Here is a 25,605-nt window from a genome sequence, read left to right on the forward strand (position 1 = left end):
CTTTCTCCTTGTGCTTGGTCTTAACTAAGTTCTGCTTATGTGGGACTTCAGTTAATGATCGATCGGTCTTGTACAGGTAGTTGATTTTATAAAGTGGTCGGTGCTATCTGAGTATTTTGTCCAAGTCTAGAGCGATCGGTGTTAGTGGGATGTGTAGCATCATAGTAGCGATCGGTCATAGTGGGATGTGTAGCCTCGTAGTAGCGATCGATCTTAGTGGGATGTGTAGCCTCGTAGTAGCGATCGGTCTTAGTGGTAATTTTTGTTCAGCCTACATTTATATTATTTCCTGTGTGCTATTTTAATTAATCGTTCCAATTACTTTGATGGTTTATGTATGCATTATCATAATGGTGTAAAAATGAAAGTATGGTATGATGATTGTAATATGGATGTGAAAGAGAATTCCAAGGAGGAATGTCTCAGTGATTTGGTATTAAGGTGGTGGTAAAGTATGAATATGGTTAGCGAAATCCACGACGTTCATCCTGACATTCTAATGATTACCAAGTCTCAAGTAGAGATGGGTAAGTCATGTCGTGAGAATAGCAGGAGGTCCTAGCCTATAGGGTATCGTAGGTGAGTTATAACGGACTAAACCCGGGTGGCAGCGGAGGGTGTTCAAGTTAATACACCCCCAGGCACAGAAATGGCCTTAAGCTATATTTTCATACTTGTCCAGACTGCAAAGTAAAGTGGTCAATCAATATGTGTATATATGTTTTATGCATGTGCATGAGTGTTTTATCTGATTATTGAATTTTATGTTAACATGATTATTAAATTACACTAGCTTACCCTGCTTTTCTATTTTTGCCATGTTTACCCGTTCAGTTTATCCTTTGCAATGATCATCCTGTGGTGTGAGCAGAGGGAGATGACGTCTCTGTGGAGCAAGCTCTGGAGGGAGAGGATCCACCCGTTTGAGTATAAGACCGTTCGGTCTTGTACATAGTTTTGTGTTAGACTAAGGTAGTGTATAAAGTTTTAATTTTATAGTTATTTTGGGATAATTGTACTGTTAACACTTTAATACTAGGTGGATGACTGTTTTATCCAAGGTTATCAAACTCGCGAGTTAACTCGTTAACTCGGTCGAGTTTACGAGTTCACATGGTGCTTTCGAGTTAACTCGTAAGCAAACTCGCTTTTGGTGTAGAATCGGTGGAATCGGTGGTAGACTCGCTAAACTCACCTGAAATCGCGAGTCTGGTTCCGATTTTGCGAGTTTGGGATCTTCGTTTTCACTATTCATCTTCGCTCACTGTTCATCTTCGTTCTCAAGCTCTCGTGTTCGATCACGCCCTCCGCCGCGCCCTCGTTCATCAGGCTCGCCCTCCGTTGCGTCGTCCATCTCGGCGTTCGAACTCGTCGTCCGTTGCACCACCTTCGTTCTGGTCGTTCGATCTCGCCTTCGTTCCCATCATTCGCGTCGTCTATCGATCTTGCCATCGATCTCGCCATCGACCTCACCGTTGATCTCGCCGTCGACTTCGCTGCCGACCTCGCCGTCAACCTTGCTGTATCGTCTTTGAACTTGCGGGTTGCGTGTAAACCCTCAATGGTTAACTTGGTTTTATGTTTTAAGAGCAAGTACTATAACGAGTAAACTTTACAGCACTGCAGCATATATTTTAATAATTTATGTTTTACAGTAGCATATATTTTAATAATCTTATGTCATTGCAGCATTCATTTTATTTTTAAAAATTAAAATACACTGTAGGGTTGAAAAAACTTTGCTGCCACAATATTTTAAGCTCCTGGGCATTTTATTTATTTTTATGTTTGTAGCAAAGAAGCTTATTGAATTTATATAATTTTATTATTTTATTTGAATTAAAATTTTATTTATATTTTTTTTCAGACAAAGTAAACTCTTACGAGTTTACGAGTCGAGTTTACGAGTCGAGTTTATTAGACTCTCACGAGTTTACGTAAACTCTCGAGTTTGACAACCTTGGTTTTATCATATCATTTCATGTGATGATGATATTATGTAGTTTATTCTATATTTTGGGATGTTACAAAATACACCAGATCATGGGTTAGCAATGACGTCTCTGTGGAGCAAGCTCTGGAAGGAGAGGATCCACCCGTTTGAGTATAAGACCGTTCGGTCTTGTACATAGTTTTGTGTTAGACTAAGGTAGTGTATAAAGTTTTAATTTTATAGTTATTTTGGGATAATTGTACTGTTAACACTTTAATACTAGGTGGATGACTGTTTTATCATATCATTTCATGTGATGATTCTATTATGTAGTTTATTCTATATTTTGGGATGTTACAAAATACACCAGATCATGGGTTAGCAAGGATTATGTATTTGATTATGGTATCATGCCATTTTTAAATGTGAGGATGAAGATGGAAATTTGTGTTTTCAATCACAAGGAAGGCAAGCCTGAACAGGAAGTTTAGACATTTTACTGGTAAATTATACATCAGCCGACACCTTACAATCAACAAAGACCGCCTTTGTAGCCTAGACAAGAGAAGTGACATAGTGTAATGAGATCCTTTGGGATGTAATCAAAGTTGTCGTGTTGTTCAGTGAGTGACTAGAGCCTTATATGCATACCAAAATGTTCAAAATAACATGTAAGATCAGGATTTGGACATTACTCCCAGACTCAGTTTAACATAACAGAAAATAACATAAACATTTGCACATATTACAATAAATCTGTTCTCAGCAAACTGAGTCATAAAAATAGATAATTGATGCATACCAGCATCAAAAGCTTGTTTGCACCGTCAGAAATGGCAGCATGCCCTTCATATTGGTCTGGATCAAAGTCATTCAAAGCAGCAGTAAGATATTCACCTGCAGGGGTACTCTTAACTATTTCAGAGCCAGTTTTAACTAGAGCAACTGTGCCATCCTTTTTATCAGTGGCCAAAGGTGAAGTGGCCACAGAACGAGAACTTGTAGTGTTGCCAGAGCCATTTCTGTATCAAGCCAACCACAATATGATCGATAATCATATGCAAGGAAACAAAAACAAAACTTACAAGGAGTAGAATAAATTGTACCTTCCCATATCCAGAGGCTGAACATTAGCTGGCCCACGAGCTAATGGACTAGACAACTGAAAGAAAGGCATGAATTTTAGGGAGCCAAAGGTACCCCACACAAAGCAACACAAAAAAAAGAAAAAAAACATGACATTGATATAAAATAATTGTTACATTACTCTTTGGATGCTATTCGGGATTATATATTACCATGTGTTGCTGAAATCCTAATTTATCAAAATAAAATAAATAATGGTAGGAAAAATGATAGAACATTAAAGGTATATGAGAGGAAGAAAAGGAGAGGAGGGTAGGGTAGGGAGAAATAAGAGCGGGAAAAAAGTAGTGTCATAGTTAGTTTGAAGGAAGGGGCATACTATAAATAGGAGTTAGTTTGTAAATGGGAGTACATTTGATTTTGACTAGAAACTTGTTCAAGTGGGAGGGAGATAGGCTTCCTTGAGGGTGACTATTCTATACAAAATTATTTCATTCATCTAAATAAAAATACATACTATTCAGACTGAAAAAGAGAGGGTTGATCGACTTCTTGACTAAAGAAGTCTATCAAGTTTGGTCTAACCTGTCGGATCCCAAATAGAGGTGAGGCATGCGATGGAGGAAAGGATGAACACCTTGGAGGGACGGTTCAACGTGATTGAAACAAAGATGGAGCAGTTCAAAGCGGAGATGTGAGGGATAGCCCAAGAATTGGGTCGTGTTCTTCGGAGAAGAGGGGAGAACCAGGAAAGGAGTTCTGAGGGCAGTCGCAACTCTATCAATGGAGGTCAGGAGAGACGAAGGGAAGGTTCTAACAAGGACTTGGAGGACGATAGAGGGAATGTTCAGAGGAGTTGGATGAAACGTGTGGAGTTACCGACTTTTGAAGGTTCGAATCCCATGGGTTAGATTGCGAGAGCGGAGAAGTTCTTCGAACTGCAAAACGTGTCGGAGACAGAAGATGAAATTGGCTTACATTTGTGCAGAAGGGGGAGCGAACTACTGGTTTCGGTTCTGGCGAAAGAAGACCAAGAACCCCTCTTAAGGGGCATTGACAAAAGCTATGTTGTTGAGGTTTAGTGGCAGGTATCAGGGAACCATATTTAAGAAGTTAGCGACGGTGCAGCAGAGGGAACTGTGAAGGAATACGTGTAAGAATTCGAGATTCTGGTGGCACAAACAACAAGGGTGACAGAGGAGCAGCTTCTTGGGTATTTTTTCGTGGGATTACACGAAGGGCTGAGAAATCTTATTAGACCTTTTGACAACAATGGAGACAGCGCGCAATGTGGAGTAGGTTGGGCTTCTTCCGCAAGTGAATAATGTTGGAACGACGAGTAAAGGAGGGCAATCGTGGGGGCGATACCCGACCGATATGGGTACAGTAGCAAGGAGTGAAACTTACAAGGGGGCTTCAAAAGGTCTTGGGAATACTGGCGGAGGAAATGGCTTGAAGAAAGAAGGGGTTTCTAATACCGCGAGTTCCAAAGTAGGCAATAATGCAGGCAACAGAGCGTAGAGTCGAGGAGTGCAAACATTGCCCTACCCAGAATACATAAAGAGGAGGGAAGAGGGACGTTGTTTTCATTGTGGTGGGCCCTATAGTCCAGGGCACAGATGCGGAAAAAGGAGTTTGAGAGTAATAATCATGGCAGAAGGGGATGAGGAGGAGGAGGTCGAGGAAAACGAGAAGGTAGAACAGAGGTGCATGGAGCCATCCGTGTTCTCTACAGGGGAATTAATATAATCCAATACCACAAAGCTGTAAAGCTTGGTGCGGGGGAGAAAGATCCTTGTCTTGATCGATAGTGGGGCAAGCCATACCTTCATCTCGTCGAGATTGGTGGACGAACTGGGTTTAGAGAAAGAGGAGACTCCAGCTTACCAGGTATGTTTGGGGGATGGACAAAAAAGGAAGACTCAGGGATGTTGTGTGGAGGTCCCTTTAATGCTGGAAGGGGCAGAGATAAATGAGAAATTATATCTCTTTGAATTAAGATGGGTGGACATTATCCTTGGGGTGGCATGGTTGGCAACGTTGGAAGAGATTAAGGTGGATCGGAAGAAGATGACTATGGAATACGGGTCAGCAGAGAAGGAGATAGTGATCAAAGGAGATCCTACGTTGACGCGTAGACTGGTTACTCTAGAAGCACTTCTAAAGGAAACGGAGATTGAGACGATGACCTAGGTTTGGAGTCTTAGTCGAGCAGAGGTTACAGTTAGATCCGAGGACGTTGAGGTTAACAACTAGGAAGGAGGCAGGGTTGGATGGGATTTTGAAGGGGTGTTTCAGGAGCCTCACGGGCTTCGACTTGCTAGGAGGATAGATCACTGAATACCAATCAAAGATGAAGACTAAAATATCATTACCCACACTTGATGAAGACTGAAATAGAAAAGCAAGTAGAGGAGATGCTAGGCTTGGGTATCATTAGACCCAGCAACTGCCTTACTCGAGTCCAGTGATCCTAGTTAAGAAAAAGGATGGGAGTTGGAGATTTTGTGTGGATCACCGAGCACTAAATCATATCACTATTCCTGATAAGTGCCCTATCCCTATCATTCAAGAATTACTAGATGAATTACAAGGAGCACTCTATTTTTCTAAGGCAGATCTAAAGGCTGGGTACCATCAAATAAGAATGAAGGAGGAGGACATTCCCAAGACTGCTTTCAGTACCCATCAAGGGACTATGAGTTTCTGGTAATGCCCTTTGGGCTAACAAACTTCCATCTTGAGACCTTTCTTAAGGAGTTGTTTATTGGTGTTCTTTGATGATATATTAGTGTATAGCAAGACCTGGGGAGAACATGAACAACACCTCTGACAAGTATTAGAGGTATTAGCCCAGCAAAATTTGTTTACCAACAAAAAGTAGTGTGAATTTGGAAGAAAACAAATCAAATATCTTGAACATATGATATTAGAGAGAGGGGTGGAAATGGATGGGGATGAAGTGTCAACGAAGACAGACTGGCCAGAGCCCAGTAGCATTAAGGAACTAAGGGTTTTCTTGGGGCTCACAAGGTATTATAGGAGGTCCATAGGAGATTATGGGAAGATAGCAAGACCCCTCACAGATCTGTTGAAGAAAGGGAAGTCTTAGTGGTCCCAAACCAAGGCTGAAGCAATGCAGGCTCTCAAGAAGGCAGTGACCATTGCTCTAGTTCTGGCTTTGCCAGATTTTTCACAAACATTCCGAGTGGAATGTGATGCTTCCAGAAGGGGGATAGGGGTTGTGTTATCGCAGAGTAAGAGGCTGATTGCCTACTTTAGCAAAGCATTGTCAGAAGCATCCCTCCCCAAATCAGTTAATAAGAAAGAATTGATGGCTCTTGTGTTGGCCATTCAACATTGGCACCATATCTGTTGGGCCAGTGCAGAGGTTCATAGTTTATACGGATCATATGAGTTTGAAATATTTGTTGGAGTACAATATCACCATGCAAAACCAACAAATTTGGCTGGCCAAGTTAATGGGGTACGAGTTTGACATCTACTACACGACAGGGGCATATAATCGTGTAGCGGATGGGTTATCCAAGATAGGGGAAGAATTGGAAGAAGGGGATAAAGTGTTACAGGTGATCACCAAGCCAAATTGACCAAATTTTCAGGAAGTAGTGGAGGAGGTGGAGCGTGATGCTAGCTTGAAGAAAAATATGGATGAAGCGGAAGCATATCCAAATTCACAACCTGCATACAGATTGGAGAATGGGAGGCTGCATTATAAGGGAAGGCTAGTACTCTCAGCCAAGTCTGGATGGATACCGAAGCTATTGGTAGAATTTTCATATACTTCTACAAGGGGGCATTTTAGGGTGTATCAGACATATAGAAGGATTGCACAATCCCTTCACTAGGTGGGCATGAAGAAGATGGTGACAGACTATGTAGCTGCATGTTTGGTCTGCCAACAACATAAGTACCTAGCTTGCTCTCCTAGGGATTCCTTCAACCGTTACCTATTCCCAAGGCAATAATATGGGAAGAAGTGAGTATGGATTTCGTGGTGAAGCTACCAAAATCCCAAGATTACGAGGTGATATTAGTGGTGGCGGATAGACTGAGTAAGTACAGGCATTTCATACTCGTTACCCCCATATACAACCAAGACAATAGTAGAAATATTTGTCAAGGAGGTGGTTAGGCTTCATGGGATACTCGTGTCAATTGAGTGACAGGGATCCCACTTTTCTCAATATCTTTTGGAAAGAAATATTCAGGATGCAAGGGACCCAGCTCCGAATGAGCACCACTTACCATCCAGAAACATATGGACAAACAGAGGTATTGAATATGATATTGGAGACATATTTGAGGTGCTTTAGTTCAGAATAACCAAAGGTGTGGAGTATAGTGTTTCCATGGGCGGAATACTAGTACAATACAAGTTATCAGGGGGCCTCCAAATGCACCTGTTAGGGAGTTGATTGTATATAGGAGGAGGGGTAAAGTCACAGAGCCTAACTGCCAAGGCAGTTAGGAATAGTTCTGTTAAGTGCTGTTAGTAAGTGATATAAAAGGGGGATTAGTGGTTGGTTGGGATTAGTTTTGAGTGTTATTGTTTGGCGGGAACTCTGGTAGTTCTTTGGAGGGAGGTTAAGCTCTCGGGTTACGTTGTATCACCATTCTTGTGATTCTTTTCAATAAAAGGAGGGCTGTATAATTCAGATAAATTGTCTTTGTGTGTTCTTGAGTGTCTTTCCATAGGTTCTTGATCCCAAGAACCTATCATTTGGTCCGACCTGCCGGATCACGAAGGGGAGGAGCCAGCTATGGGGAGCGAGACGGAGGGAAGGTTAGATAACTTGGAGATCACGGTTGAGGGAATCAAAGATGAGACCGCGGCAATCAGACGCGACGTGCAGCAATTGATGAGAATGATGGGGGGAGGTTCGAACCATCAAGGGGGTGGTTCTGAAGGGAGCAGTAGCTCGGTGAACGAGAACCCAGGGAGGGGCGATACTGGGGGAATCGGGGTCAATTGGCGGAAGAAGGTGGAACTGCCATCATTCGAAGGCGGAGATCCATACATTTGGATTAATCGGGCTGAAAGATTTTTTGACATTCAGAAGGTAGCAGAGGGGGATAAGGTCGAACTCGCTTACATTAGTATGGAGGGAAGCGCGAGTTATTGGTTCAAGTATTGGCGGGATAAAACCAGGAATCGGACGTGGATGGGTTTGAAGGATGGGTTGATTAATCGATTCGGTGGTGGGTTCCGGGGAACGGTTTACGAACAGATGGCCACCTTGAGGCAAGAAGGAGCATTGGAAGAGTTTGTAAAGAGTTTTGAGATGTTACTAGGTCAGACCCAGGGCCTATCGGAGGAGCTGATTTTGGGTTTCTTTCTGGCGGGGTTACGTGAAGATATTAAAGGCCAGGTGAGAATTCAGAATCCTTCTGATTTGATGGTCGCAATCAGAGTTGCGAGAGACGTGGAGGACGCCATAAACCGTGCATGCGGAGGAGGTTGGAACGGGCTCAAGATGACCCACGTGGGTAATCGAACTGCGACGGCGATAGTGAGGGCTGATGGAGATCGCAGTATAGCGACGAGGGTTGGTGGTTTAGAAGGAGCGGGTACGGCCAGGAGAGAAGGTACGACGGTGGCTAATAGCACCAATGCGAGGGCCAATGGCTCGGCCGGAGGAGAAAATAAGAATCGAATGGTCAGAAACTTACCTTATCCAGAGTATCTGAAGAGGAGGGAAGAAGGGAGGTGCTTCCGATGCGGAGGGCCGTTCGCACCGGGTCACCGGTGTGCGGAGAAGGGCTTGAGAGTGTTGCTTCTGGCGGAGGATGAGGAGGGTGAGTTGGAGGAAAACGCTGACTTTGAGACGAAACCTATGGAGCTCTCGGCTTGTTCGGCGGAGGGTCTAACGCCGCCCAAAACCATGAAACTGACCGGTCTGATAGGAGAAAAACAAGTGGTAGTCTTGATCGATAGCGGAGCCAACCATAATTTCATCAGCCGGAAGGTGGTGGAGGAACTGAGGCTTCCGGTAACAGAAACGGCCACATACGCGGTGAGTTTGGGTGACGGGTGTAAGAAGTGGACCAGGGGGCGATGTGAAAAGGTGGGATTGATGCTGGGAAATGTGAAGGTAGAGGAGGACATGCATGTGTTTGCTCTCGGTGGAGTGGATTTAATATTGGGTATTGCATGGTTGGCAAAACTGGGTGAGGTGGTTATTAACTGGAAAGAGATGTCTATGCAGTATGTGGTGGATGGAGAGAAGAAGAAAATCTGCGGTGACCCAGCTTTGGCAAGACAGCTGGTGGAACCGGGTGCACTTACAAAAATCACAGACGCTGAGTCATGGTTCTTGGTGTGGGAATTGTGCATAGTGGAGGCCAGGGGAAACGGTGACGTGAAGGATGATTTGACGAAGCAACAGAAGACAGACCTCATAAAAGTCTTGCGGGCCCACTGCAAGGTGTTTATGGAGAGAGAAGGACTACCTCCTTCACGTGATTCACAGCACCGAATAGTGCTTAAGGAAGGTAAGGATCCTATAAATGTAAGGCCTTATAGGTATCCTTTCTTCGTGAAAGAGGAGCTCGAGAAACAGGTTGCAGATATGCTTCGAGCTGGTATTATTCGACCCAGTCAAAGCCCGTTTTCCAGCCCGGTAATTTTAGTGAAAAAGAAAGATGGGAGCTGGAGATTTTGTGTGGATTATCGGGCATTGAACAAGGCTACGGTACCGGATAAATTCCCTATTCCGGTAATTAAAGAACTATTGGATGAGCTCAAGGGTGCTAGATATTTCTCTAAGCTGGACTTGAAGGCGGGTTACCACCAGATACGAATGAGAGAGGAGGACATTCACAAGACTGCATTCAGAACCCACCAAGGCTTGTTCGAATTTATGGTGATGCCTTTTGGGTTAATGAATGCCCCGGCCACGTTTCAAAGTGCCATGAACAGATTAATGGCACCTTATTTGAGGAAATGGGTACTGGTTTTTTTTTATGACATATTGGTGTACAGCCCATCCTGGGAAGAGCATCTCCACCACTTAACAGCGGTACTGCAGCTGCTGGAAGAGAAGGAGTGGGTAGCAAATCAAAAGAAATGTGAGTTTGGGAAAAGGAGGATTCAATATTTGGGGCACCAGATTTCGGAGCAAGGAGTGGAGATGGATCGGGATAAGATAAGGGCCATGATGGAGTGGGAAGAACCCCAGAATTTGAAGGCATTGCGAGGTTTTTTGGGCTTAACGGGGTATTATAGGAGGTTTGTGCCGAAGTATGGGGAGCTAGCTAAACCTCTCACGGAGTTGTTGAAAAAGGGAAAGTTTGAGTGGTCTGAGGAAGCCCGGGCAGCTATGGGATCTCTAAAGAGGGCAATGACAACGGCACCGGTGCTAACACTGCCCGACTTTACACAGGAATTTCATGTGGAGTGTGATGCTTCTGGGAGTGGAGTGGGCGCTGTATTGATGCAACATAAGAAGCCCATTGCTTTCTTCAGCAGGGCATTGTCTGAGGGGTCTCAGTCTAAGTCAATTTATGAGAAGGAGTTAATGGCGTTGGTTATGGCCATCCAGCATTGGAGACCCTATCTATTGGGGAGGAGGTTTGTGGTTTATACGGATCAGCGCAGCCTCAAATATTTGTTGGAGCAAAGAATAACGACGCATAGCCAGCAGAATTGGATAGCCAAGTTGATGGGGTATGATTTCGAAATAGTTTATAAATTAGGAAGTTCCAACAAGGTAGCAGACGCCTTGTCTCGTAAAGAAGAAAGGGGTACAGAGGAGGGAGAACTACGGGCACTTTCTAGGCCTTATTGGCATGACTTTCAAGAGGTTTTAAAAGAAGTAGAAGAAGATGACATGCTGCGAAAGATTATGGATGATCTCAAGGAGGACCCAACGAGCCATGAAGCATACACGATGGAGAATGATCGCCTTCACTATAAAGGACGATTGGTTTTATCAGCTAAATCGAGTTGGATTCCCAAGCTTCTTGCGGAGTTTCATGTGACGAGTACAGGAGGCCATTCGGGTGTGTTTCGTACTTACCGGAAAATTGCCCAATCACTATATTGGCCAGGAATGAAGAGAACGGTGACAGATTTTGTCGCGGGGTGCGTAATTTGTCAACAGCACAAGTACCTGGCTGCCTCTCCTCAGGGTCTTTTGCAGCCATTACCGATCCCACAAGCTATTTGGGAAGAAATAAGCCTTGATTTCATTGTTAAGCTACCCAAGTCACACGGGTTTGACGCAATACTGGTGGTAGTTGACAGGCTGAGTAAGTATAGCCACTTTATTGCTTTGAAACATCCTTATTCGGCTCGCACGGTTGCAGAGAAGTTCGTTCAAGAAATAGTAAGGTTACATGGGATCCCTATGTCAGTAGTCAGTGATAGAGACCCCCTGTTTTTAAGTGTATTTTGGAAAGAGCTCTTCAGGATGCAGGGTACTCAGCTCAGTATGAGCACCGCATACCATCCTGAGTCGGATGGCCAGACTGAAGTGGTGAACAGAATTTTGGAGGGATATTTGAGGTGTTTTTGCTCAGAGCAGCCGAGGAGTTGGAAGTTGATGCTTCCTTAGGGCTGAGTACTGGTATAATACCAGTTATCAAAGTGCAGCCAGGTGTTCCCCTTTTGAAATAGTTTATGGAAGAGCACCTCCAGCTTTGAGTCGGTTTATTCCTGGGGAGACAGCGGTGGAGTCGGTTGTTCAAGATTTGATGACAAGGGATGAAGCTTTGAAACAGCTTAAAATGCATTTAAGGCAAGCACAAGAGGCGATGAGTAATCAGGCAAATAAAAAAAGGAAAGAATCAGACATTAAGATAGGCGATTGGGTCTATTTAAAGATTAGACCCCATAGACAATCATCCATGCCAACTCGCTTACATCCGAAGCTATCGGCAAGGTATTATGGACCCTTTGAGGTATTACAGCAGATAGGGAAAGTTGCGTTTAGGTTGCAATTACCAGAGGCAGCCAGAATCCATCCCATATTCCACGTTTCCCAACTGAAGAAAGCTGTGGGGGAGAAGAAAGTGGAAAAAGAGCTTCCAGCTGAGTTACAAGCAGATGGACCAATGTTTAGACCAGCCAAGGTGCTGGACAGGAGAACTCGACAACTGGGAGCAGAGGAAATACCACAAGTTTTGATAGAATGGCAAGAAGGGGGACAAGAGAGTGCTACATGGGAAGATGAGGTGACTATACAAGAGCAATACCCGGAGTTCAACCTTGGGGACAAGGTTGTTGGAGGAGAGGGGAGTAATGTTAGGGAGTTGATTGTATATAGGAGGAGGGGTAAAGTCACAGAGCCTAACTGCCAAGGCAGTTAGGAATAGTTCTGTTAAGTGATGTTAGTAAGTGATATAAAAGGGGGATTAGTGGTTGGTTGGGATTAGTTTTGAGTGTTATTGTTTGGCGGGAACTCTGGTAGTTCTTTGGAGGGAGGTTAAGCTCTCGGGTTACGTTGTATCACCATTCTTGTGATTCTTTTCAATAAAAGGAGGGCTGTATAATTCAGATAAATTGTCTTTGTGTGTTCTTGAGTGTCTTTCCATAGGTTCTTGATCCCAAGAACCTATCAGCACCCCTTTTGAGACTGTTTATGGGAGGTTGCCGCCCACTCTTACGAAGCAGTGGCTCAAGACCTACAAGCCAAGGATGAGACTCTAAAACAGTTGTAACACCATTTAGCTAGGACTCAGTACCAAATGACACAGTATGCCAACAAGAAGAGAAAGGCGTCAAGGATAAAGGAGGGGGATTGGGTTTTCCTCAACATCAGACCTCCTAGGCAAGTTTCTATGCCTACCAAGTTGCACCCTAAGCTTTCTGCGAGATAATATGGACCTTTTTTGGTAGAAAAACAAGTGGGACCAGTGGTTTTTAGATTGTAGGTGCCAAAAACTACTAGAATACATCCAATATTCCATGTTTCGCAATTAAAGATAGCTATTGGGGCACATTAGGTGGAAGGGCCCCTATGTAGACCATTAAAAGTGTTGCAAAGAAGAAACAAGCAGCAACAAGGAGAGGAGATACCCCAGGTGTTGATACAATGGTAGGAGGGAGGAATGGAGGGTGCTACGTAGGAAGATGAGATTAATACTAGGCAACAGTTTCTTGACTTCAACCATGAGGACAAGGTTGATTTTGAGGAGGGTAATGATAGAAAATTAAAGGTATATAAGAGGAAGAAAAGGAGAGGAGCACAAACTAAGGAGAAATAAGAGCGGGAAAAAAAGTAGTGTCAGTTAGTAGTTAGTTTGAAGGAAGGGGAATACTATAAATAGGAGTTAGTTTGTAAAGGGAAGGGTAGCCTTCTTTGTACATTTGATTTTGACTGGAAACTTGTTCCAATGGGAGGGAGATGGGCTTCCTTGAGGGTGACTCTTGTATGCAGAATTCTTTCCCTCATCTAAATAAAAATACGTAATATTTAGACTGTTTGTGTGAGTTCTTGAGGAAAGACAGGGTTGATCGGCTTCTTGACTAAAGAAGTTGATCAAAAAATGACATCTATGGTTGCAGCCCATAGAATAGAACTAGATTTTGAATTAAAAGTTCTTCACACTCAAACATTACTCCTATGCAAGATAAAAAGCACTTAGTTCTTTGAGACAACCATTAATCAAAAGAAAGAGGGCCATATTATACAATGTAATTTATTCAAACAAATGATCACAATTTGATATACAAACATTAAAATAGTTAGTGTCAAATTTTAAAGTGCTAATAAGATGATAGGTTTCTGAATAGGTAACCTATCTCAATTCCACTCAACACACACCAAACAAGTAGACAGACAGTAAACTGAGTAATTGTGTATTGAATTGGGTAAACTGTACAGCCAAAACCTCTAAGAGAGCCAAGTTCTCCCTCCACAAGATAAGAATGATCTTGTCTATACAAAGTAAACAATTCTAAAAACTAACTAATACAAGATACATCAGCTCTTTTATATGAGCTCTATTTCCCGCCACAAAACAGTTACAACTCATTAACGCCTCTCCCCCTCATTATTCCCTCTTCTCTTTCTTTCATAAACTCTCCATATCCTATCATTACCCACCGCCTATGTGCAACCTTGTTCTCAAGGTTGAAGTCTGGGAATTCTTCTTGGATGGTCACACATCCTCCCATGTTGCTCCCTCCTTCCCACCTTCTTGCCATTCAACCAAAATTTGCAGTATCATCTCATCATCCCACTGTTTTTGCCTTCTGTCAAGAATTCTGAGAGGCCAGAATGGTTGATCATCCGCTTGCAATTCATTCGGCAAATCCCTCTCAACTTGTTTGGTTCCCACTACCACCTTCAATTGAGACACGTGGAATACAGGATGTATTCTTGGTTTGTTTGGCATCTGCTGTATCACTTTAAAAGGCCCAAAATATCATGCTGATAGTTTGGGATGCAACCGTGTTGGCTTGCATGCTTGTTTGTGGGGTCTAATTTTCATATACACCCAATCATTGACCTTAACCTTTGCTGGTTTCCTTTTGTGGTTAGCATACTTGGTCATCAAATCATGTGCCCTTGTTAAATGAAATCTAAGCTGCTTGAGCACCTCATCTCTTGTCAGGAGCTCTTGAGCCACTGCTTCTACTGCAGTTTCCCCTGGTATGTAACAAGTAAGGGCAAGAGGAGCCTTCCATAAACTGTCTCAAATGGGCTACACTTAGTCATGCCCTAATAACTCAGCCCATGGGAGAACTGTATTCCAGCTCTTAGGTTCAACAAATCATTCACTGTACTCTGGAAAGTGGCTGGCGCATTAGTGAGGCCAAAAGGCATAACAAGGAACTCATAATGGAATTGGTGTGTCCTAAAGGCTGTCTTCTAGACATCATCCTCCCCCATGCAAATCTGGTGATACCTCGCCTTCAAATCCACCTTCGAGAAGTATCTCGCCCCCCTTAACTCATCCAGCAACTCCTCTGTGACGGGGATGGAAAATTTATTTGGTATGGTGGCGCGATTCAACGCTCTGTAATCAATACAAAAACGCCAGCTGCCATCCTTTTTCTTAACCAATAGCACAGGACTCGAGTAACGACTCGTGCTATGTTGTATTATCCCTACCTTCAACATCTCAGCAACCTAATTCTCAATCTCTTCTTTCATCACGTGAGATTATCTCTAGGGCGGACATTAACGGGATCAATCCCTTCTTTGAGAATGATCTGGTGAACCACGTTGCGGGTTGCGGGTAGGTCCCTAGGTTCTCCAAACATCTCTTCAAAGTGTGTTAAAATCTGATGCAACTCCTCTGCCTAGCTCCATGATAGCCCCTTATTGGTTTCTTCTTCCTCTAGATTTATCTCTATCTTCCCCAAACTCCAGACCAACGTAACCGCTTCCACCTCTTTCATTCTCAACAAAGCTTTTGGCTTCACTATTCTTCTCGCCAACATGGGGTCCCCTTTGATCGTTACTACTTTCTCTCCTTACTTATAGACCATCGTTAATTCTCCCCAGTTTAGCCAACCATTCCACCCGCAAAATAAGGTCTACTCCTCCCAATTCAAACGAGTAAAAAGGCTCTACCACCTCCATTTCACCTATATTCACGAAGTCTTCCCTACAGCACCCTTCCGTCTACTTCTTTCGGTCGTCTCCCATACTCACCCGATACGGCGGGGTATCCTCCACAGTCAAACCCAGTTCCTCCAACTCTTTTCCTAAAAAGTTGTTACTAGTGCCACTGTCAATGAGGATCATCACTCTCCTCCCTCTGAGCCAACCTTATAACTTCATGGTCTTGGGTTGAGTGAGTCCTCCCGCGAAAAACGATGACAATTCAATCAGTTTCTGCCCCGCATATTCTTCCCCCATGATCACCACCCTCAAGCCTCTCTCTGTGGGCTATAAGGGCCGCCACAATGGAAACACCGCCCCTCTTCCCTCCTTTTGATGTACTATAGGTGGGGTAGATTTCTCACCCCTCTACTGCGAGCGTCGCTCACCGTGTTGCTTCCCGCTTTGGACGTCGTCATTCCCAGAGACCCTCCTTCCTTTTCGCTCTTGCGTTCTCCGCAACTCCTTGTCGTCCTTGAGCATTTTTGAACGGTTCCAACCTCACTACTATTTATGTCCCTCCTTGATATCACCCCTAGGACTGGCCGCCCTTGGTCACGGTTCCTCCAATCATTCTCGCGCCTCGACTCGTCTCCTCCACATCTCGCGCGACTTCTATAGTCGTGAACAAATCCCTTGGGTTATGAGGGTGAATTTGACTCCTTATTTCCCCTTGCCAGCCCGAATACCAGGAGTTGGTCCTCTCACGCTCTTCGTCTGCGCCACTAACATCTTAAACTCCTGCATGTATTCATCCACGGTGTCGTTCGGCTTGATCGCTGCTAACCTCTCGAATATCGTACCCTTGTCTCAACCCCCAAATCTCCTCACCAGGGCTTCCCTCAATCCTTCCCACGATGGATTCTTGGCCTTATCTTTCCAGAAGCGGAACCAGTAACTCGCGGTTCCCTCCATGCAAACATAAGCCAGCCGGAGTTTTTCCCTCTCCGTCACATTCTGAATCTCAAAATTTTTTCACTCGGGAAACCCATCCTAATGGGTTGATACCTTCGAAGGTGGGTAAATCGATCCTCTTCACCCAATTGGGTTGTGCGTCGCTCCGATCGTGGCCCAATTCTTCGTTGGTGCCCTCTCTTCTTCCTCCTTTAGTTTAGTTCATTGAGTCTTGACTTCCCTCCTGATTGCTATCAACGTTTTACATTTGCCCTCCCAGAATTCGAGTGAGTTCTTTGATTTCTTGGCGTAACCCCATTGTCTCCACTTTCAACCCACCCATCGTCGTCTCCATTGCCTCCATTCGGCCCTCCAACGGGTTCATCATTCCCTCCATTCTTCCTTCTTGCATACTCAATTTTCCCTCCGTTGCGCTCCTTTCTCCCGATCATCCATCAGGTCGGACCAAATTGATAACTTTCTGAATATGAAACCTTTCTCAGTTCCACTCAACACACACCAAACAAGCAGAAAAGACAATAAACTGAGTAATTGTGTATTGAATTGGGTAAATTGTACAGCCAAAACCTCCAAGAGAGCCAAGTTCTCCCTCCATAGGATAAGAGTGATCCTGTATATACAAAGTAAACAATTCTAATAACTAACTAATACAAGATACATCATCTCCTTTATATGAGCTTTGTTTCCTGCCACACTGTTATTACAGTCACAACTCATTAATGCCTCTCCCCCTCATTATTCCCTCTTCTCTTCCTTTCATAAGCTCTCCATATCGTATCATAAGAAATACAGATAGTGATAGTATACAGTTATTCTAGAGAGTTGTGAAACTTCCCTACCTTGGGTGATCCAGCCGTAGATGCTTTCTGCGTTAATCTATCAAACAATTTCTCATTTTCTTCATGCAACCTCTGCAGACCATCAAATATCAAATTTAGCCTGATATACAATTATAGTAGGCCTATAAATATTCAATACAGCTGAAGAATTAAACAAAAAGAAATATCTAGAAATTTTTAGACGGAGTATATATTCTAAAAACTAAAAGGTCAGAAAAAACAAAACAAAATTTTAAGCTGTGTTTTCTAGGCTGCAGGTTTAGCTTTTATATTTTTTGCCCTTTCATCATATATATTAACAATGCCAAACTAACTATATCCCCATTTGAGTTCTAGAATTAATTATTACTTAAACAAGATCGTCCACCCACTCCATGCCCTCGTATGTATACTATTTAGCATCTAGAAGGTCATCGGAAAATAGAAACCAAAATTTTAAGCTGTCTTTTCTAGACTGCAGGCTCTTGTCTTTTTTTCCCTTTTATCATATATATTAAAAATGCCACCATATTAACCATATCACCGTTTCAGTTTTAGACTAAATTGTTGCTTTCAAAGATGATGGTTCAACCATTCCATGTACTTGTATGCATACCGTTTTGCATCTATAAGATGTACGGAGTGCTGTGGCCAGTAATATTTCTTATGAAAATTTTGGTTTAAGGTGAAAGCAATAACCATATAATAATAGGAAAAAATAAATAAAAGACTGACATTCAGACACAATTGCCAACCATAACAGACCTCAATTAGTGCATCACGTTTCTTGAGTTCCTCTTCTAGTTTTCTGGTTACTGCAGAAGAATCTATGCCATCTCCAGTAAATTTTGAATTGGATAGATCAGCAGACTCTGGCTCTGATACAGATATTGAACTAGATTGAGCTTTAATAGTTTCATTGAGTTGAGTTTCGAGGGTCCTAATTTTAGCCTGCGTCAGATAGACAGAAAAATAAAACACGTGAATTATCTTGCAAGCATGAAGATAACACATCATTACACCGATATAAGGATTAACTTCACTTATTTGTATTTTTAATAAAAGAATTCAGGAAAAGGTATATTGATACTGCTAAACCAGCGATCTTAAAATCATACTGGCCAGTTCGACCAATCCAGTTACTGGTTCAATCAACTACACAAAAACTCAGCTCTATCCAAAACTGGTTAAACTAGTTTGAAGCAAGTATTATTAAAAAAACAATAATATAAAACATCTTTAAGGTAAATTAAACCACATTTAATAAGTGTTGACAGGGGGAGCCAACGTCTACCTTACATACCCTTGTTTTTTATGATGAACAAGAAAATAGTTTTATGGTTTCTTGCACAACAAATGGTATAACAATTGCTTTATCCTTATTGTGTTTGTGCTTGAGATGCTTGATATATGTATTCATTGGTTGTGAATGAATCATGCTTTAAAATAGATTGTATATTTCATTTCTGGAAAACATAATCGATTAAACAATGTATCTAATCTGTTAGATTTCTCCATAACACTTGTATGCTTAACAAGCGCAAATAGTTGTGACGATTACATTAGTTGTATAATCGTTTAAAACATGTTATTCCAATACGTGTTTGATAAGTGCATTGAACTGTTTAGAATGGAAATTGATTTGAAAAATTTGCTTAAGTGTTGAACATAAGCGATTACCTAATTTTCCTAATAGGTTAAATAAGTTTCTCTTGTGACAATCAATTTCATTTAAAGCTTTAACTACTTCTAACGGTCATATGAGTTTCTTGTTGGCTTGTATGAATTGCATAATTGATTGCATGTGCCGTATAATCTGTTAAATCTTAAACAGAAGCAAATATGTTAAGGCAGGAAGAAAAGCTTAACATATTACATAAATTACGTAATTGATTAATGTGTGTTAGGATTCAAAAATCCTATAAATAATTGTCTTGCGCGTTGTTTCAAACTAATCTTTTGATCTATCAATTTCATAACTAATATTTTAATTGTGTATTGATTGCAGGAGCGTCTAAGAACAGTCTTGAAGAATCAAAGATCAAATTTGGGTTTATACATCAAGATTCTATCAAGAAAGTGAGCTTAAAGTGTCCTGATCATATCTACACTACTAGAGTGTTGTTGTGAGGGTCAGTATCATCGTTTTCAATTAGTAGATTTAGTTCCTATGCGGCGGTGCCAGGGGGAGAACTGTGATTGTTCTCATTAACAGCTGAGATTGTTCTCAAGGTGTTTAAAGAGTTGTGAGTGTTCTCTGGTTGGTAAGATTGTAAGGGTGTTCACATCTTGTATTTCTATAAGAGATATTGAGTGGTTAGGAGAGTGCATTGAGAGGGGATATCACTGTATTCTTGTATACTCTATCATTATAGTGGAATCCCTTCAACTAAGGTTGATTGAATGAAGACTAGATGTAAGCTTGGCCGAACCCGTATATATTGTTGTGCTGATCTTTCTCTCGTGTCTCTTTTATTGTTGATTCATTATACTTGCTTTATTGGTTTCAAGAAAACCAAAAATTTTGCTAAGTTTTTGAAAAGAACATTTTTAAGGAAAAATCCAACTCACCCCCCTCTTGGCTTGATAAATAAGGCATCACTTTTCTACAATTGGCACCAGAGCTAGGAATTCGAAAGTTACTCGAATTTTAATCCATTAGGTTTTTTGTATAATCGATTAAAATGTTCCTAATGGCCAACATATGCCAGACGTTTGGAGAAGGGGCATCCACAAATAGACAACCACTATATGTGGGTGAGAACTACCCTTTTTGGAAAATCAATATGAAGATTTTCTTGGAATTAGTAGACAAGGGTGTATGGGATGTTGTTATAAATGGTCCCTTTGAACCAACAAAAATGGAGAATGGTAAGATAAAGGTGAAGGACTTTTCGGAATGAACTTTAGACGAGAACAGAAGAGCTCACTACGATGTAAAGTCCAAGAACATCATCTCCTCAACACTCACTATATTAATGAATTCTACATAATCTCTATGTGTGCAATGGCAAAAAAAATGTGGTATGTTCTAGAGGTCACCCATGAAGGAACAAATGAGGTTAAAAGAGTAAGAAAGAATTTTCTCATCCAGGAATGAAGGCTGGTGAGACTATCTATGATGTACAGAAAAGATTCACTCATATTGTCAATCACCTTCTTGCCTTGGGAAAGACTTTTGAAAAGGAAGAAATCAACATCAATATCTTGAAGAGTCTAAACAGAAGTTGGCAGCCAAAGGTCACTGCCGTTTCAGAATCAAGAGAATTGACATCTATGAACTTGGCTACACTGTTTAGAAAATTGAGGGAACATGAGCTTGAGCTAGGCAGATTGAGAGAGGAGGAAGAAAGTGAACAAAAGCACACCATAGCCCTCAAGACTCAAACAAAACAACTTCAAGAAAACACTCTAAAGGGGCTGATTCAGAATCTGAGAATCCATAGCTGGATCCAATGAATTTTATGGTAAAATGATTCTCAAGATTTATGAAATCTAAGAATAAATTTAGTTCTGATTTTGCAGGCAACTTTAGAGCAAACAGGAAGAAAAGAAAAGTTGTTGTACCAACATGCTATGAATGTGGCAAAGCAGGCCATATCAAACCTGAATGCCCTGTCTTGAAAATGAAGCAAAAGCTGGATGACAGGACCAGCCAAGACAGCAGAAAGAACAGGCAGAAGAAAGCCTATGTAGCCTGGGAAGATAATGACTCAAACTGCTCTACAAGTGACTCTATGAAAGCTTGGAAAAGGAAACCAATCTGTGTTTGATGGCTGGTTCAGTGTGTTCAGACAACAGTGAAGACAGCTTTGATGAAGAGCCTATTGAGGACAGGTATTATCAATTGCTTGATGCTTTTCAAGAGCTGCATGGTGAGGCTACAAAAATGTAGTATCAAATTAATAGATTAAAGAGTGAAAAGAGAGATCTAGAGAATAGAATTGAAAATCTTGTGAAAGATAATGACAGCCTGAAAACTGAACTAGAAACTGTTATACAATCATCTAAGAAGGCTAAAACTGAGAATAAAATAAAAACTCAAGAATGTTCAAATTGTCCTGGTCATCTAGAGAAAATTGATTACTTGATGAATCCTCTATCTAAATTCACTCTAGGTAGAAAAAACCTTGAAGCTGTGCTAAGTTCTCAAAGTAGAGTGATAAATAAGCAAGAAATAGGATGCACTTGTAAAAGTAATAAAATCAATGTTAGGAAGGTTTCTGATCTTAGCAAACCTTCCTCTATATCCTGCTTTTATTTCAACAATATTGGTCATTTATCCAAAGCATGCTATTATAGAAAGGTTGGTGTTGCAAAAGGGAAATTCAAGGGCATCCCGAAGGGACCAACACAAGCTACTAACAGTAAAGGTCCCAAGTTCATTTGGGTACCTGCAACCAAAGCTTTAAACTGCTTGCAGGAAACTGAAATGGATTGAAAACAGTGACCCAAGGAGCGCTCAAAAAGTGAATCATATACCCCTTGAGATCTTCAAGTGTGGTAACAAGCTTTATTTTTAGCAAAACATGCATCATTCATACTCTGTGCAATCATTTGCATGTGTGTATTGAATGTTGATTGATTTGATTGAAAGTATTGTGTGAAAAACCATGTTTGCGTGTTTTAATCGATTATATAAATAATATAATTGATTAGTTTTTTCTCAATGTTTTCTCTGTTTTCCTGAATCTGATTTAATTTGTTAGGAAATTAATGTAATCGATTAGACTTTTCCATTGTTTTCTCTACTTGCTGAATCTGTGAAATACAATGAAGCTAATCGGTTAAGTAAAAGGGTTAACGGATTAGATCCAGTTATGTTTGGGCTTTCAAGTTTTAAAATGAGCTTCCCACTAGACTTAATCTATTAGAAGGGAACCCTAATTCGTTAAAGTGTTCATCCACTCTCTTCTAAAACTACTTTCAAATCTTGACCTCCCTCAAAATCTCTCCATCAAGCTCTCCGTCTAATTCTCTCACATGGCTTCATCTTCTCAACCTAAACGCATGAAAAGAATGGCACAAAGATCTCGGGCTCGTACTTTAGACGGTTGGATAAGCGATGAAGATGCTCAAACCAACTTTATAAATCACTAGAGATTGAGGAAAATAATTCCTCATAAATACACCAATTTAAGCTTCTTTAGAAGAGAATGGTTCATTTTTCAAGATTCGCTGGAACATCAGGGGCTAAAAACGTTTGTGGAAATGGCTGACCCCTGGCACCCAAACCTTGTGAGAGTCTTCTACTCCAATCTGAAGATTAGTGAAGGGATTTTATGGTCCTCCATTGCTGCATTTCACCTAGGAGGTGAAAAGACTCATCTTGGAATTGAAGGTCTACACAAATTCTCGGTGTATCAAGGCTGTCTAAGAGATCCAAGTCAACCACGAGACTATTCTCTGTACAAAACCAATGGTATGAAGAGGGATGACCATCTCTGTACGTTTGTGATTGCTTGGATTCTGCTTCTAAGAGGAAGCAATCATGCTCAATTAACTACAGAAGACATATGCATCATTCATGCTCTAAAAGAGAACATTCAAACTGCTTCAGCCGCTGCAATTGCTGACAATATGAGCAAGGTAACAAGGCAAGATGTTGCTAGCTTACCTTATGTTGTCTTCATTTCAAAGGTTCTTCCCCACTATCATGTTGACTGTGTTGAGGAATCTTGTGAATCTTATGGTAAGCGGAATCTGGTTGATAAAAATGCCTCGCACCATATGGGACTTAGGCCCAGTGAAGATGGTTGGGTTCAAAGATGAAAATCAAAATGAAGAAGATGCACCTGCCACTCACAATGTTGGTTCATAATCTGATGTCTTCATACCAAAAACAGAGTTTGAGAAATTCATGGTCAAACAAATGCATTCACTGTCTAATCTCCACCAATATCGGTTTGACAAGCTTGACAAGGACATTGCAGCTATCCAAGAGAAACTGGGAATTCAGAGCTTAAACGATGATGATGAGGTTGAAGAGAATGAGGAAGATGAAGAGGCCATGGAAGAAGATGGCAATGGAGATGATGGAAATGATGATGAAGAGGAGAATGAAGCAGAAGAAAGTGATGATAACATTTTACTTAAGCATATGATTTAGCTTTGATTTCTGCTTTGGTTTAAATGTTTTGTAATCAAGCCATAAGACTTTGTCCTTTGAACAATTTATCTTCTGTTTGGTTTAAAGTTGTTTGAAAGCTTATTCTGGTTTTGTGAACAATTTCCTATAACTACTTGTTAAATACAATCTTGATGTTTGAGTTAATATATTTGCAATATCTGAAAGGATGTGACTGATTGCACACATTTAATGAATAGATGAATCTATTCTGAACGGATGAAAACTGAATATCATTCTATTATATGATAAATTGCTCATTTTCATTCATGGGTCATGCATTGATACACAGATCGTATTCTTATCATGTTTATTATGATTCTAACATGTTACAATGTTGAGAAAGTTGTGTTTGTAGGTTGCAATATAATCAAAACAGGTTGACTGATCAAAAATATTAGTTTGATCATTACTGCAAAATTTAACAGATTAAACAGTTAACTGCAGTTTTCTTAATCTGTTACATAAGTAATGTAATCGATTAGGTTATAAAATCTGGTTTTATATGCTTATAACTCTATTATGAGTTGCTAAACAAGTTTTAACAGTTCTTATATACATGTTTGGCACAAAACATACATCATATGTTGCCTTTTGCTCAAATTGGTTTTGAAATCCATCATATATGCATCATTATGAGATGGTAACTCTGTTGCAGATATGCTAATACATTTATCACATTTTTCTGCTGCATCATAGCTTATATCATACATTTAAACTGCAATAATACTCTATGCTTTATCACCATTGCATACATTATCTTGAGTATTAGGAATTCCACATGATATTATATGCTATCATTATTTGAATTCAGTATAAATACTCTTATATGTATTTGTTATATATATATATATATATATATATATATCTAGTATACTGCTTCAAATTGATGAAATTGAGCTTTGATATACACTCTGATGATCAATAACATACTGCTCACTTTCTGGTAGAGTGCTACATCTCTTTTTGATAGGGGAGCATCAAACTCTGTAATGGTCTTTAAGGATTATTTTCTTGACGTTTCTTTTAGCACTTAGTCCATGTTACCTATTTTGTCATTTTTTTCTAATGCTCAAAGGGGAAGAGTAACTGCAAAACATGTTTCTTATTGTGCATCATAAAAAAAGGAGATTGTTGATAGGAGGAGCCAATGTCTACCTTACATACCCATGTTTTTAATTATGAACAAGAAAATGGTTTTATGGTTTCTTGCACAACAAATGGCATAACAATTGCTTTATCCTTATTTTGTTTGTGTTTGAGATGCTTGATATATGTATTCAATGGTCGTTAATGAATCATGGTTTAAAACACATTGTGTATTTCATTTCTGGAAGAAATAATCGATTAAACAATGTATATAATCTGTTAGATTTCTCCATAACACTTGTATGCTAAAACAGAGGCAAACAATTGTGTAGTAATCGATTACATTAGTTGTATAATCGATTAAAACACGTTGCTATGCCAATATGTGTTTGATAAGTGTATTGATCTGTTTAGAATTGAAACGATTTGAAAATTTTCTTAAGTGTTGAACATAACCGATTACATAAGTTTCCTAATCGATTAAATATGTTTCTCTTATGAAAATCAATTTCATTTAAAGCCTTGACTGCTTCTAACAGTCATATGATTTTAGTGTTGGCTTGTATGTGCATAATCAATTGCATGCGTCGTATAATCTATTAAATCTTAAACAGAATCAAATCTATTAAAGCAGGAAGAAAAGCTTAACAGATTACATAAATTACGTAATCGATTAATGTGCGTCAGGATTCAAAAATCCTATAAATAATTGTCTTGCGCGTTGTTTCAAACTAATCTTTTGAGCTATCAATTTCATAACTAATATTTTAATTGTGTATTGATTGCAGGAGCGTCTAAGATCAGTCTTGAACAGTCAAAGACCAAATTTGGGTTTATACATCAAGATTCTAACAAGAAAGTGAGCTTAAAGTGTTATGATCATATCAACACTACTAGAGTGTTGTTGTGAAGATCAGTTTCATCATTTTCAATATGTAGATTGAGTTCCTTTATGGTTGTGCCAAGGGGAGAACTGTGATTGTTCTCATTGAGAGCTAGGATTGTTCTCAAGGTGTTTAGAGAGTTGTGAATGTTCTCTGGTTGTGTAGATTGTAAGGG

At 40.7% G+C, this 25,605-nt stretch overlaps 1 protein-coding gene across 1 annotated transcript in view; it reads right to left on the bottom strand.

Moving 5' to 3' along the window:
- LOC124836175 (kinesin-like protein KIN-14B) overlaps nucleotides 1-25,605 on the bottom strand; it is a 49,727-nt gene that overhangs the window by 10,212 nt on the left and 13,910 nt on the right. The window contains exons 13-16 of the mRNA XM_088099583.1: nucleotides 18,096-18,281; nucleotides 17,352-17,423; nucleotides 3,040-3,095; nucleotides 2,736-2,955 (exon numbers count right to left, since the gene is read on the bottom strand). Of these exons, the coding sequence (XP_087955709.1) occupies nucleotides 2,736-2,955; nucleotides 3,040-3,095; nucleotides 17,352-17,423; nucleotides 18,096-18,281 (534 nt within the window). The remainder of the gene's footprint in view (nucleotides 1-2,735; nucleotides 2,956-3,039; nucleotides 3,096-17,351; nucleotides 17,424-18,095; nucleotides 18,282-25,605) is intronic.

This window comes from Vigna umbellata, chromosome 9, assembly GCF_029865625.1.
Source record: "Vigna umbellata cultivar VRB3 chromosome 9, Vumbellata_1.0, whole genome shotgun sequence".
NCBI classification, from domain to species: Eukaryota; Viridiplantae; Streptophyta; class Magnoliopsida; order Fabales; family Fabaceae; genus Vigna; species Vigna umbellata.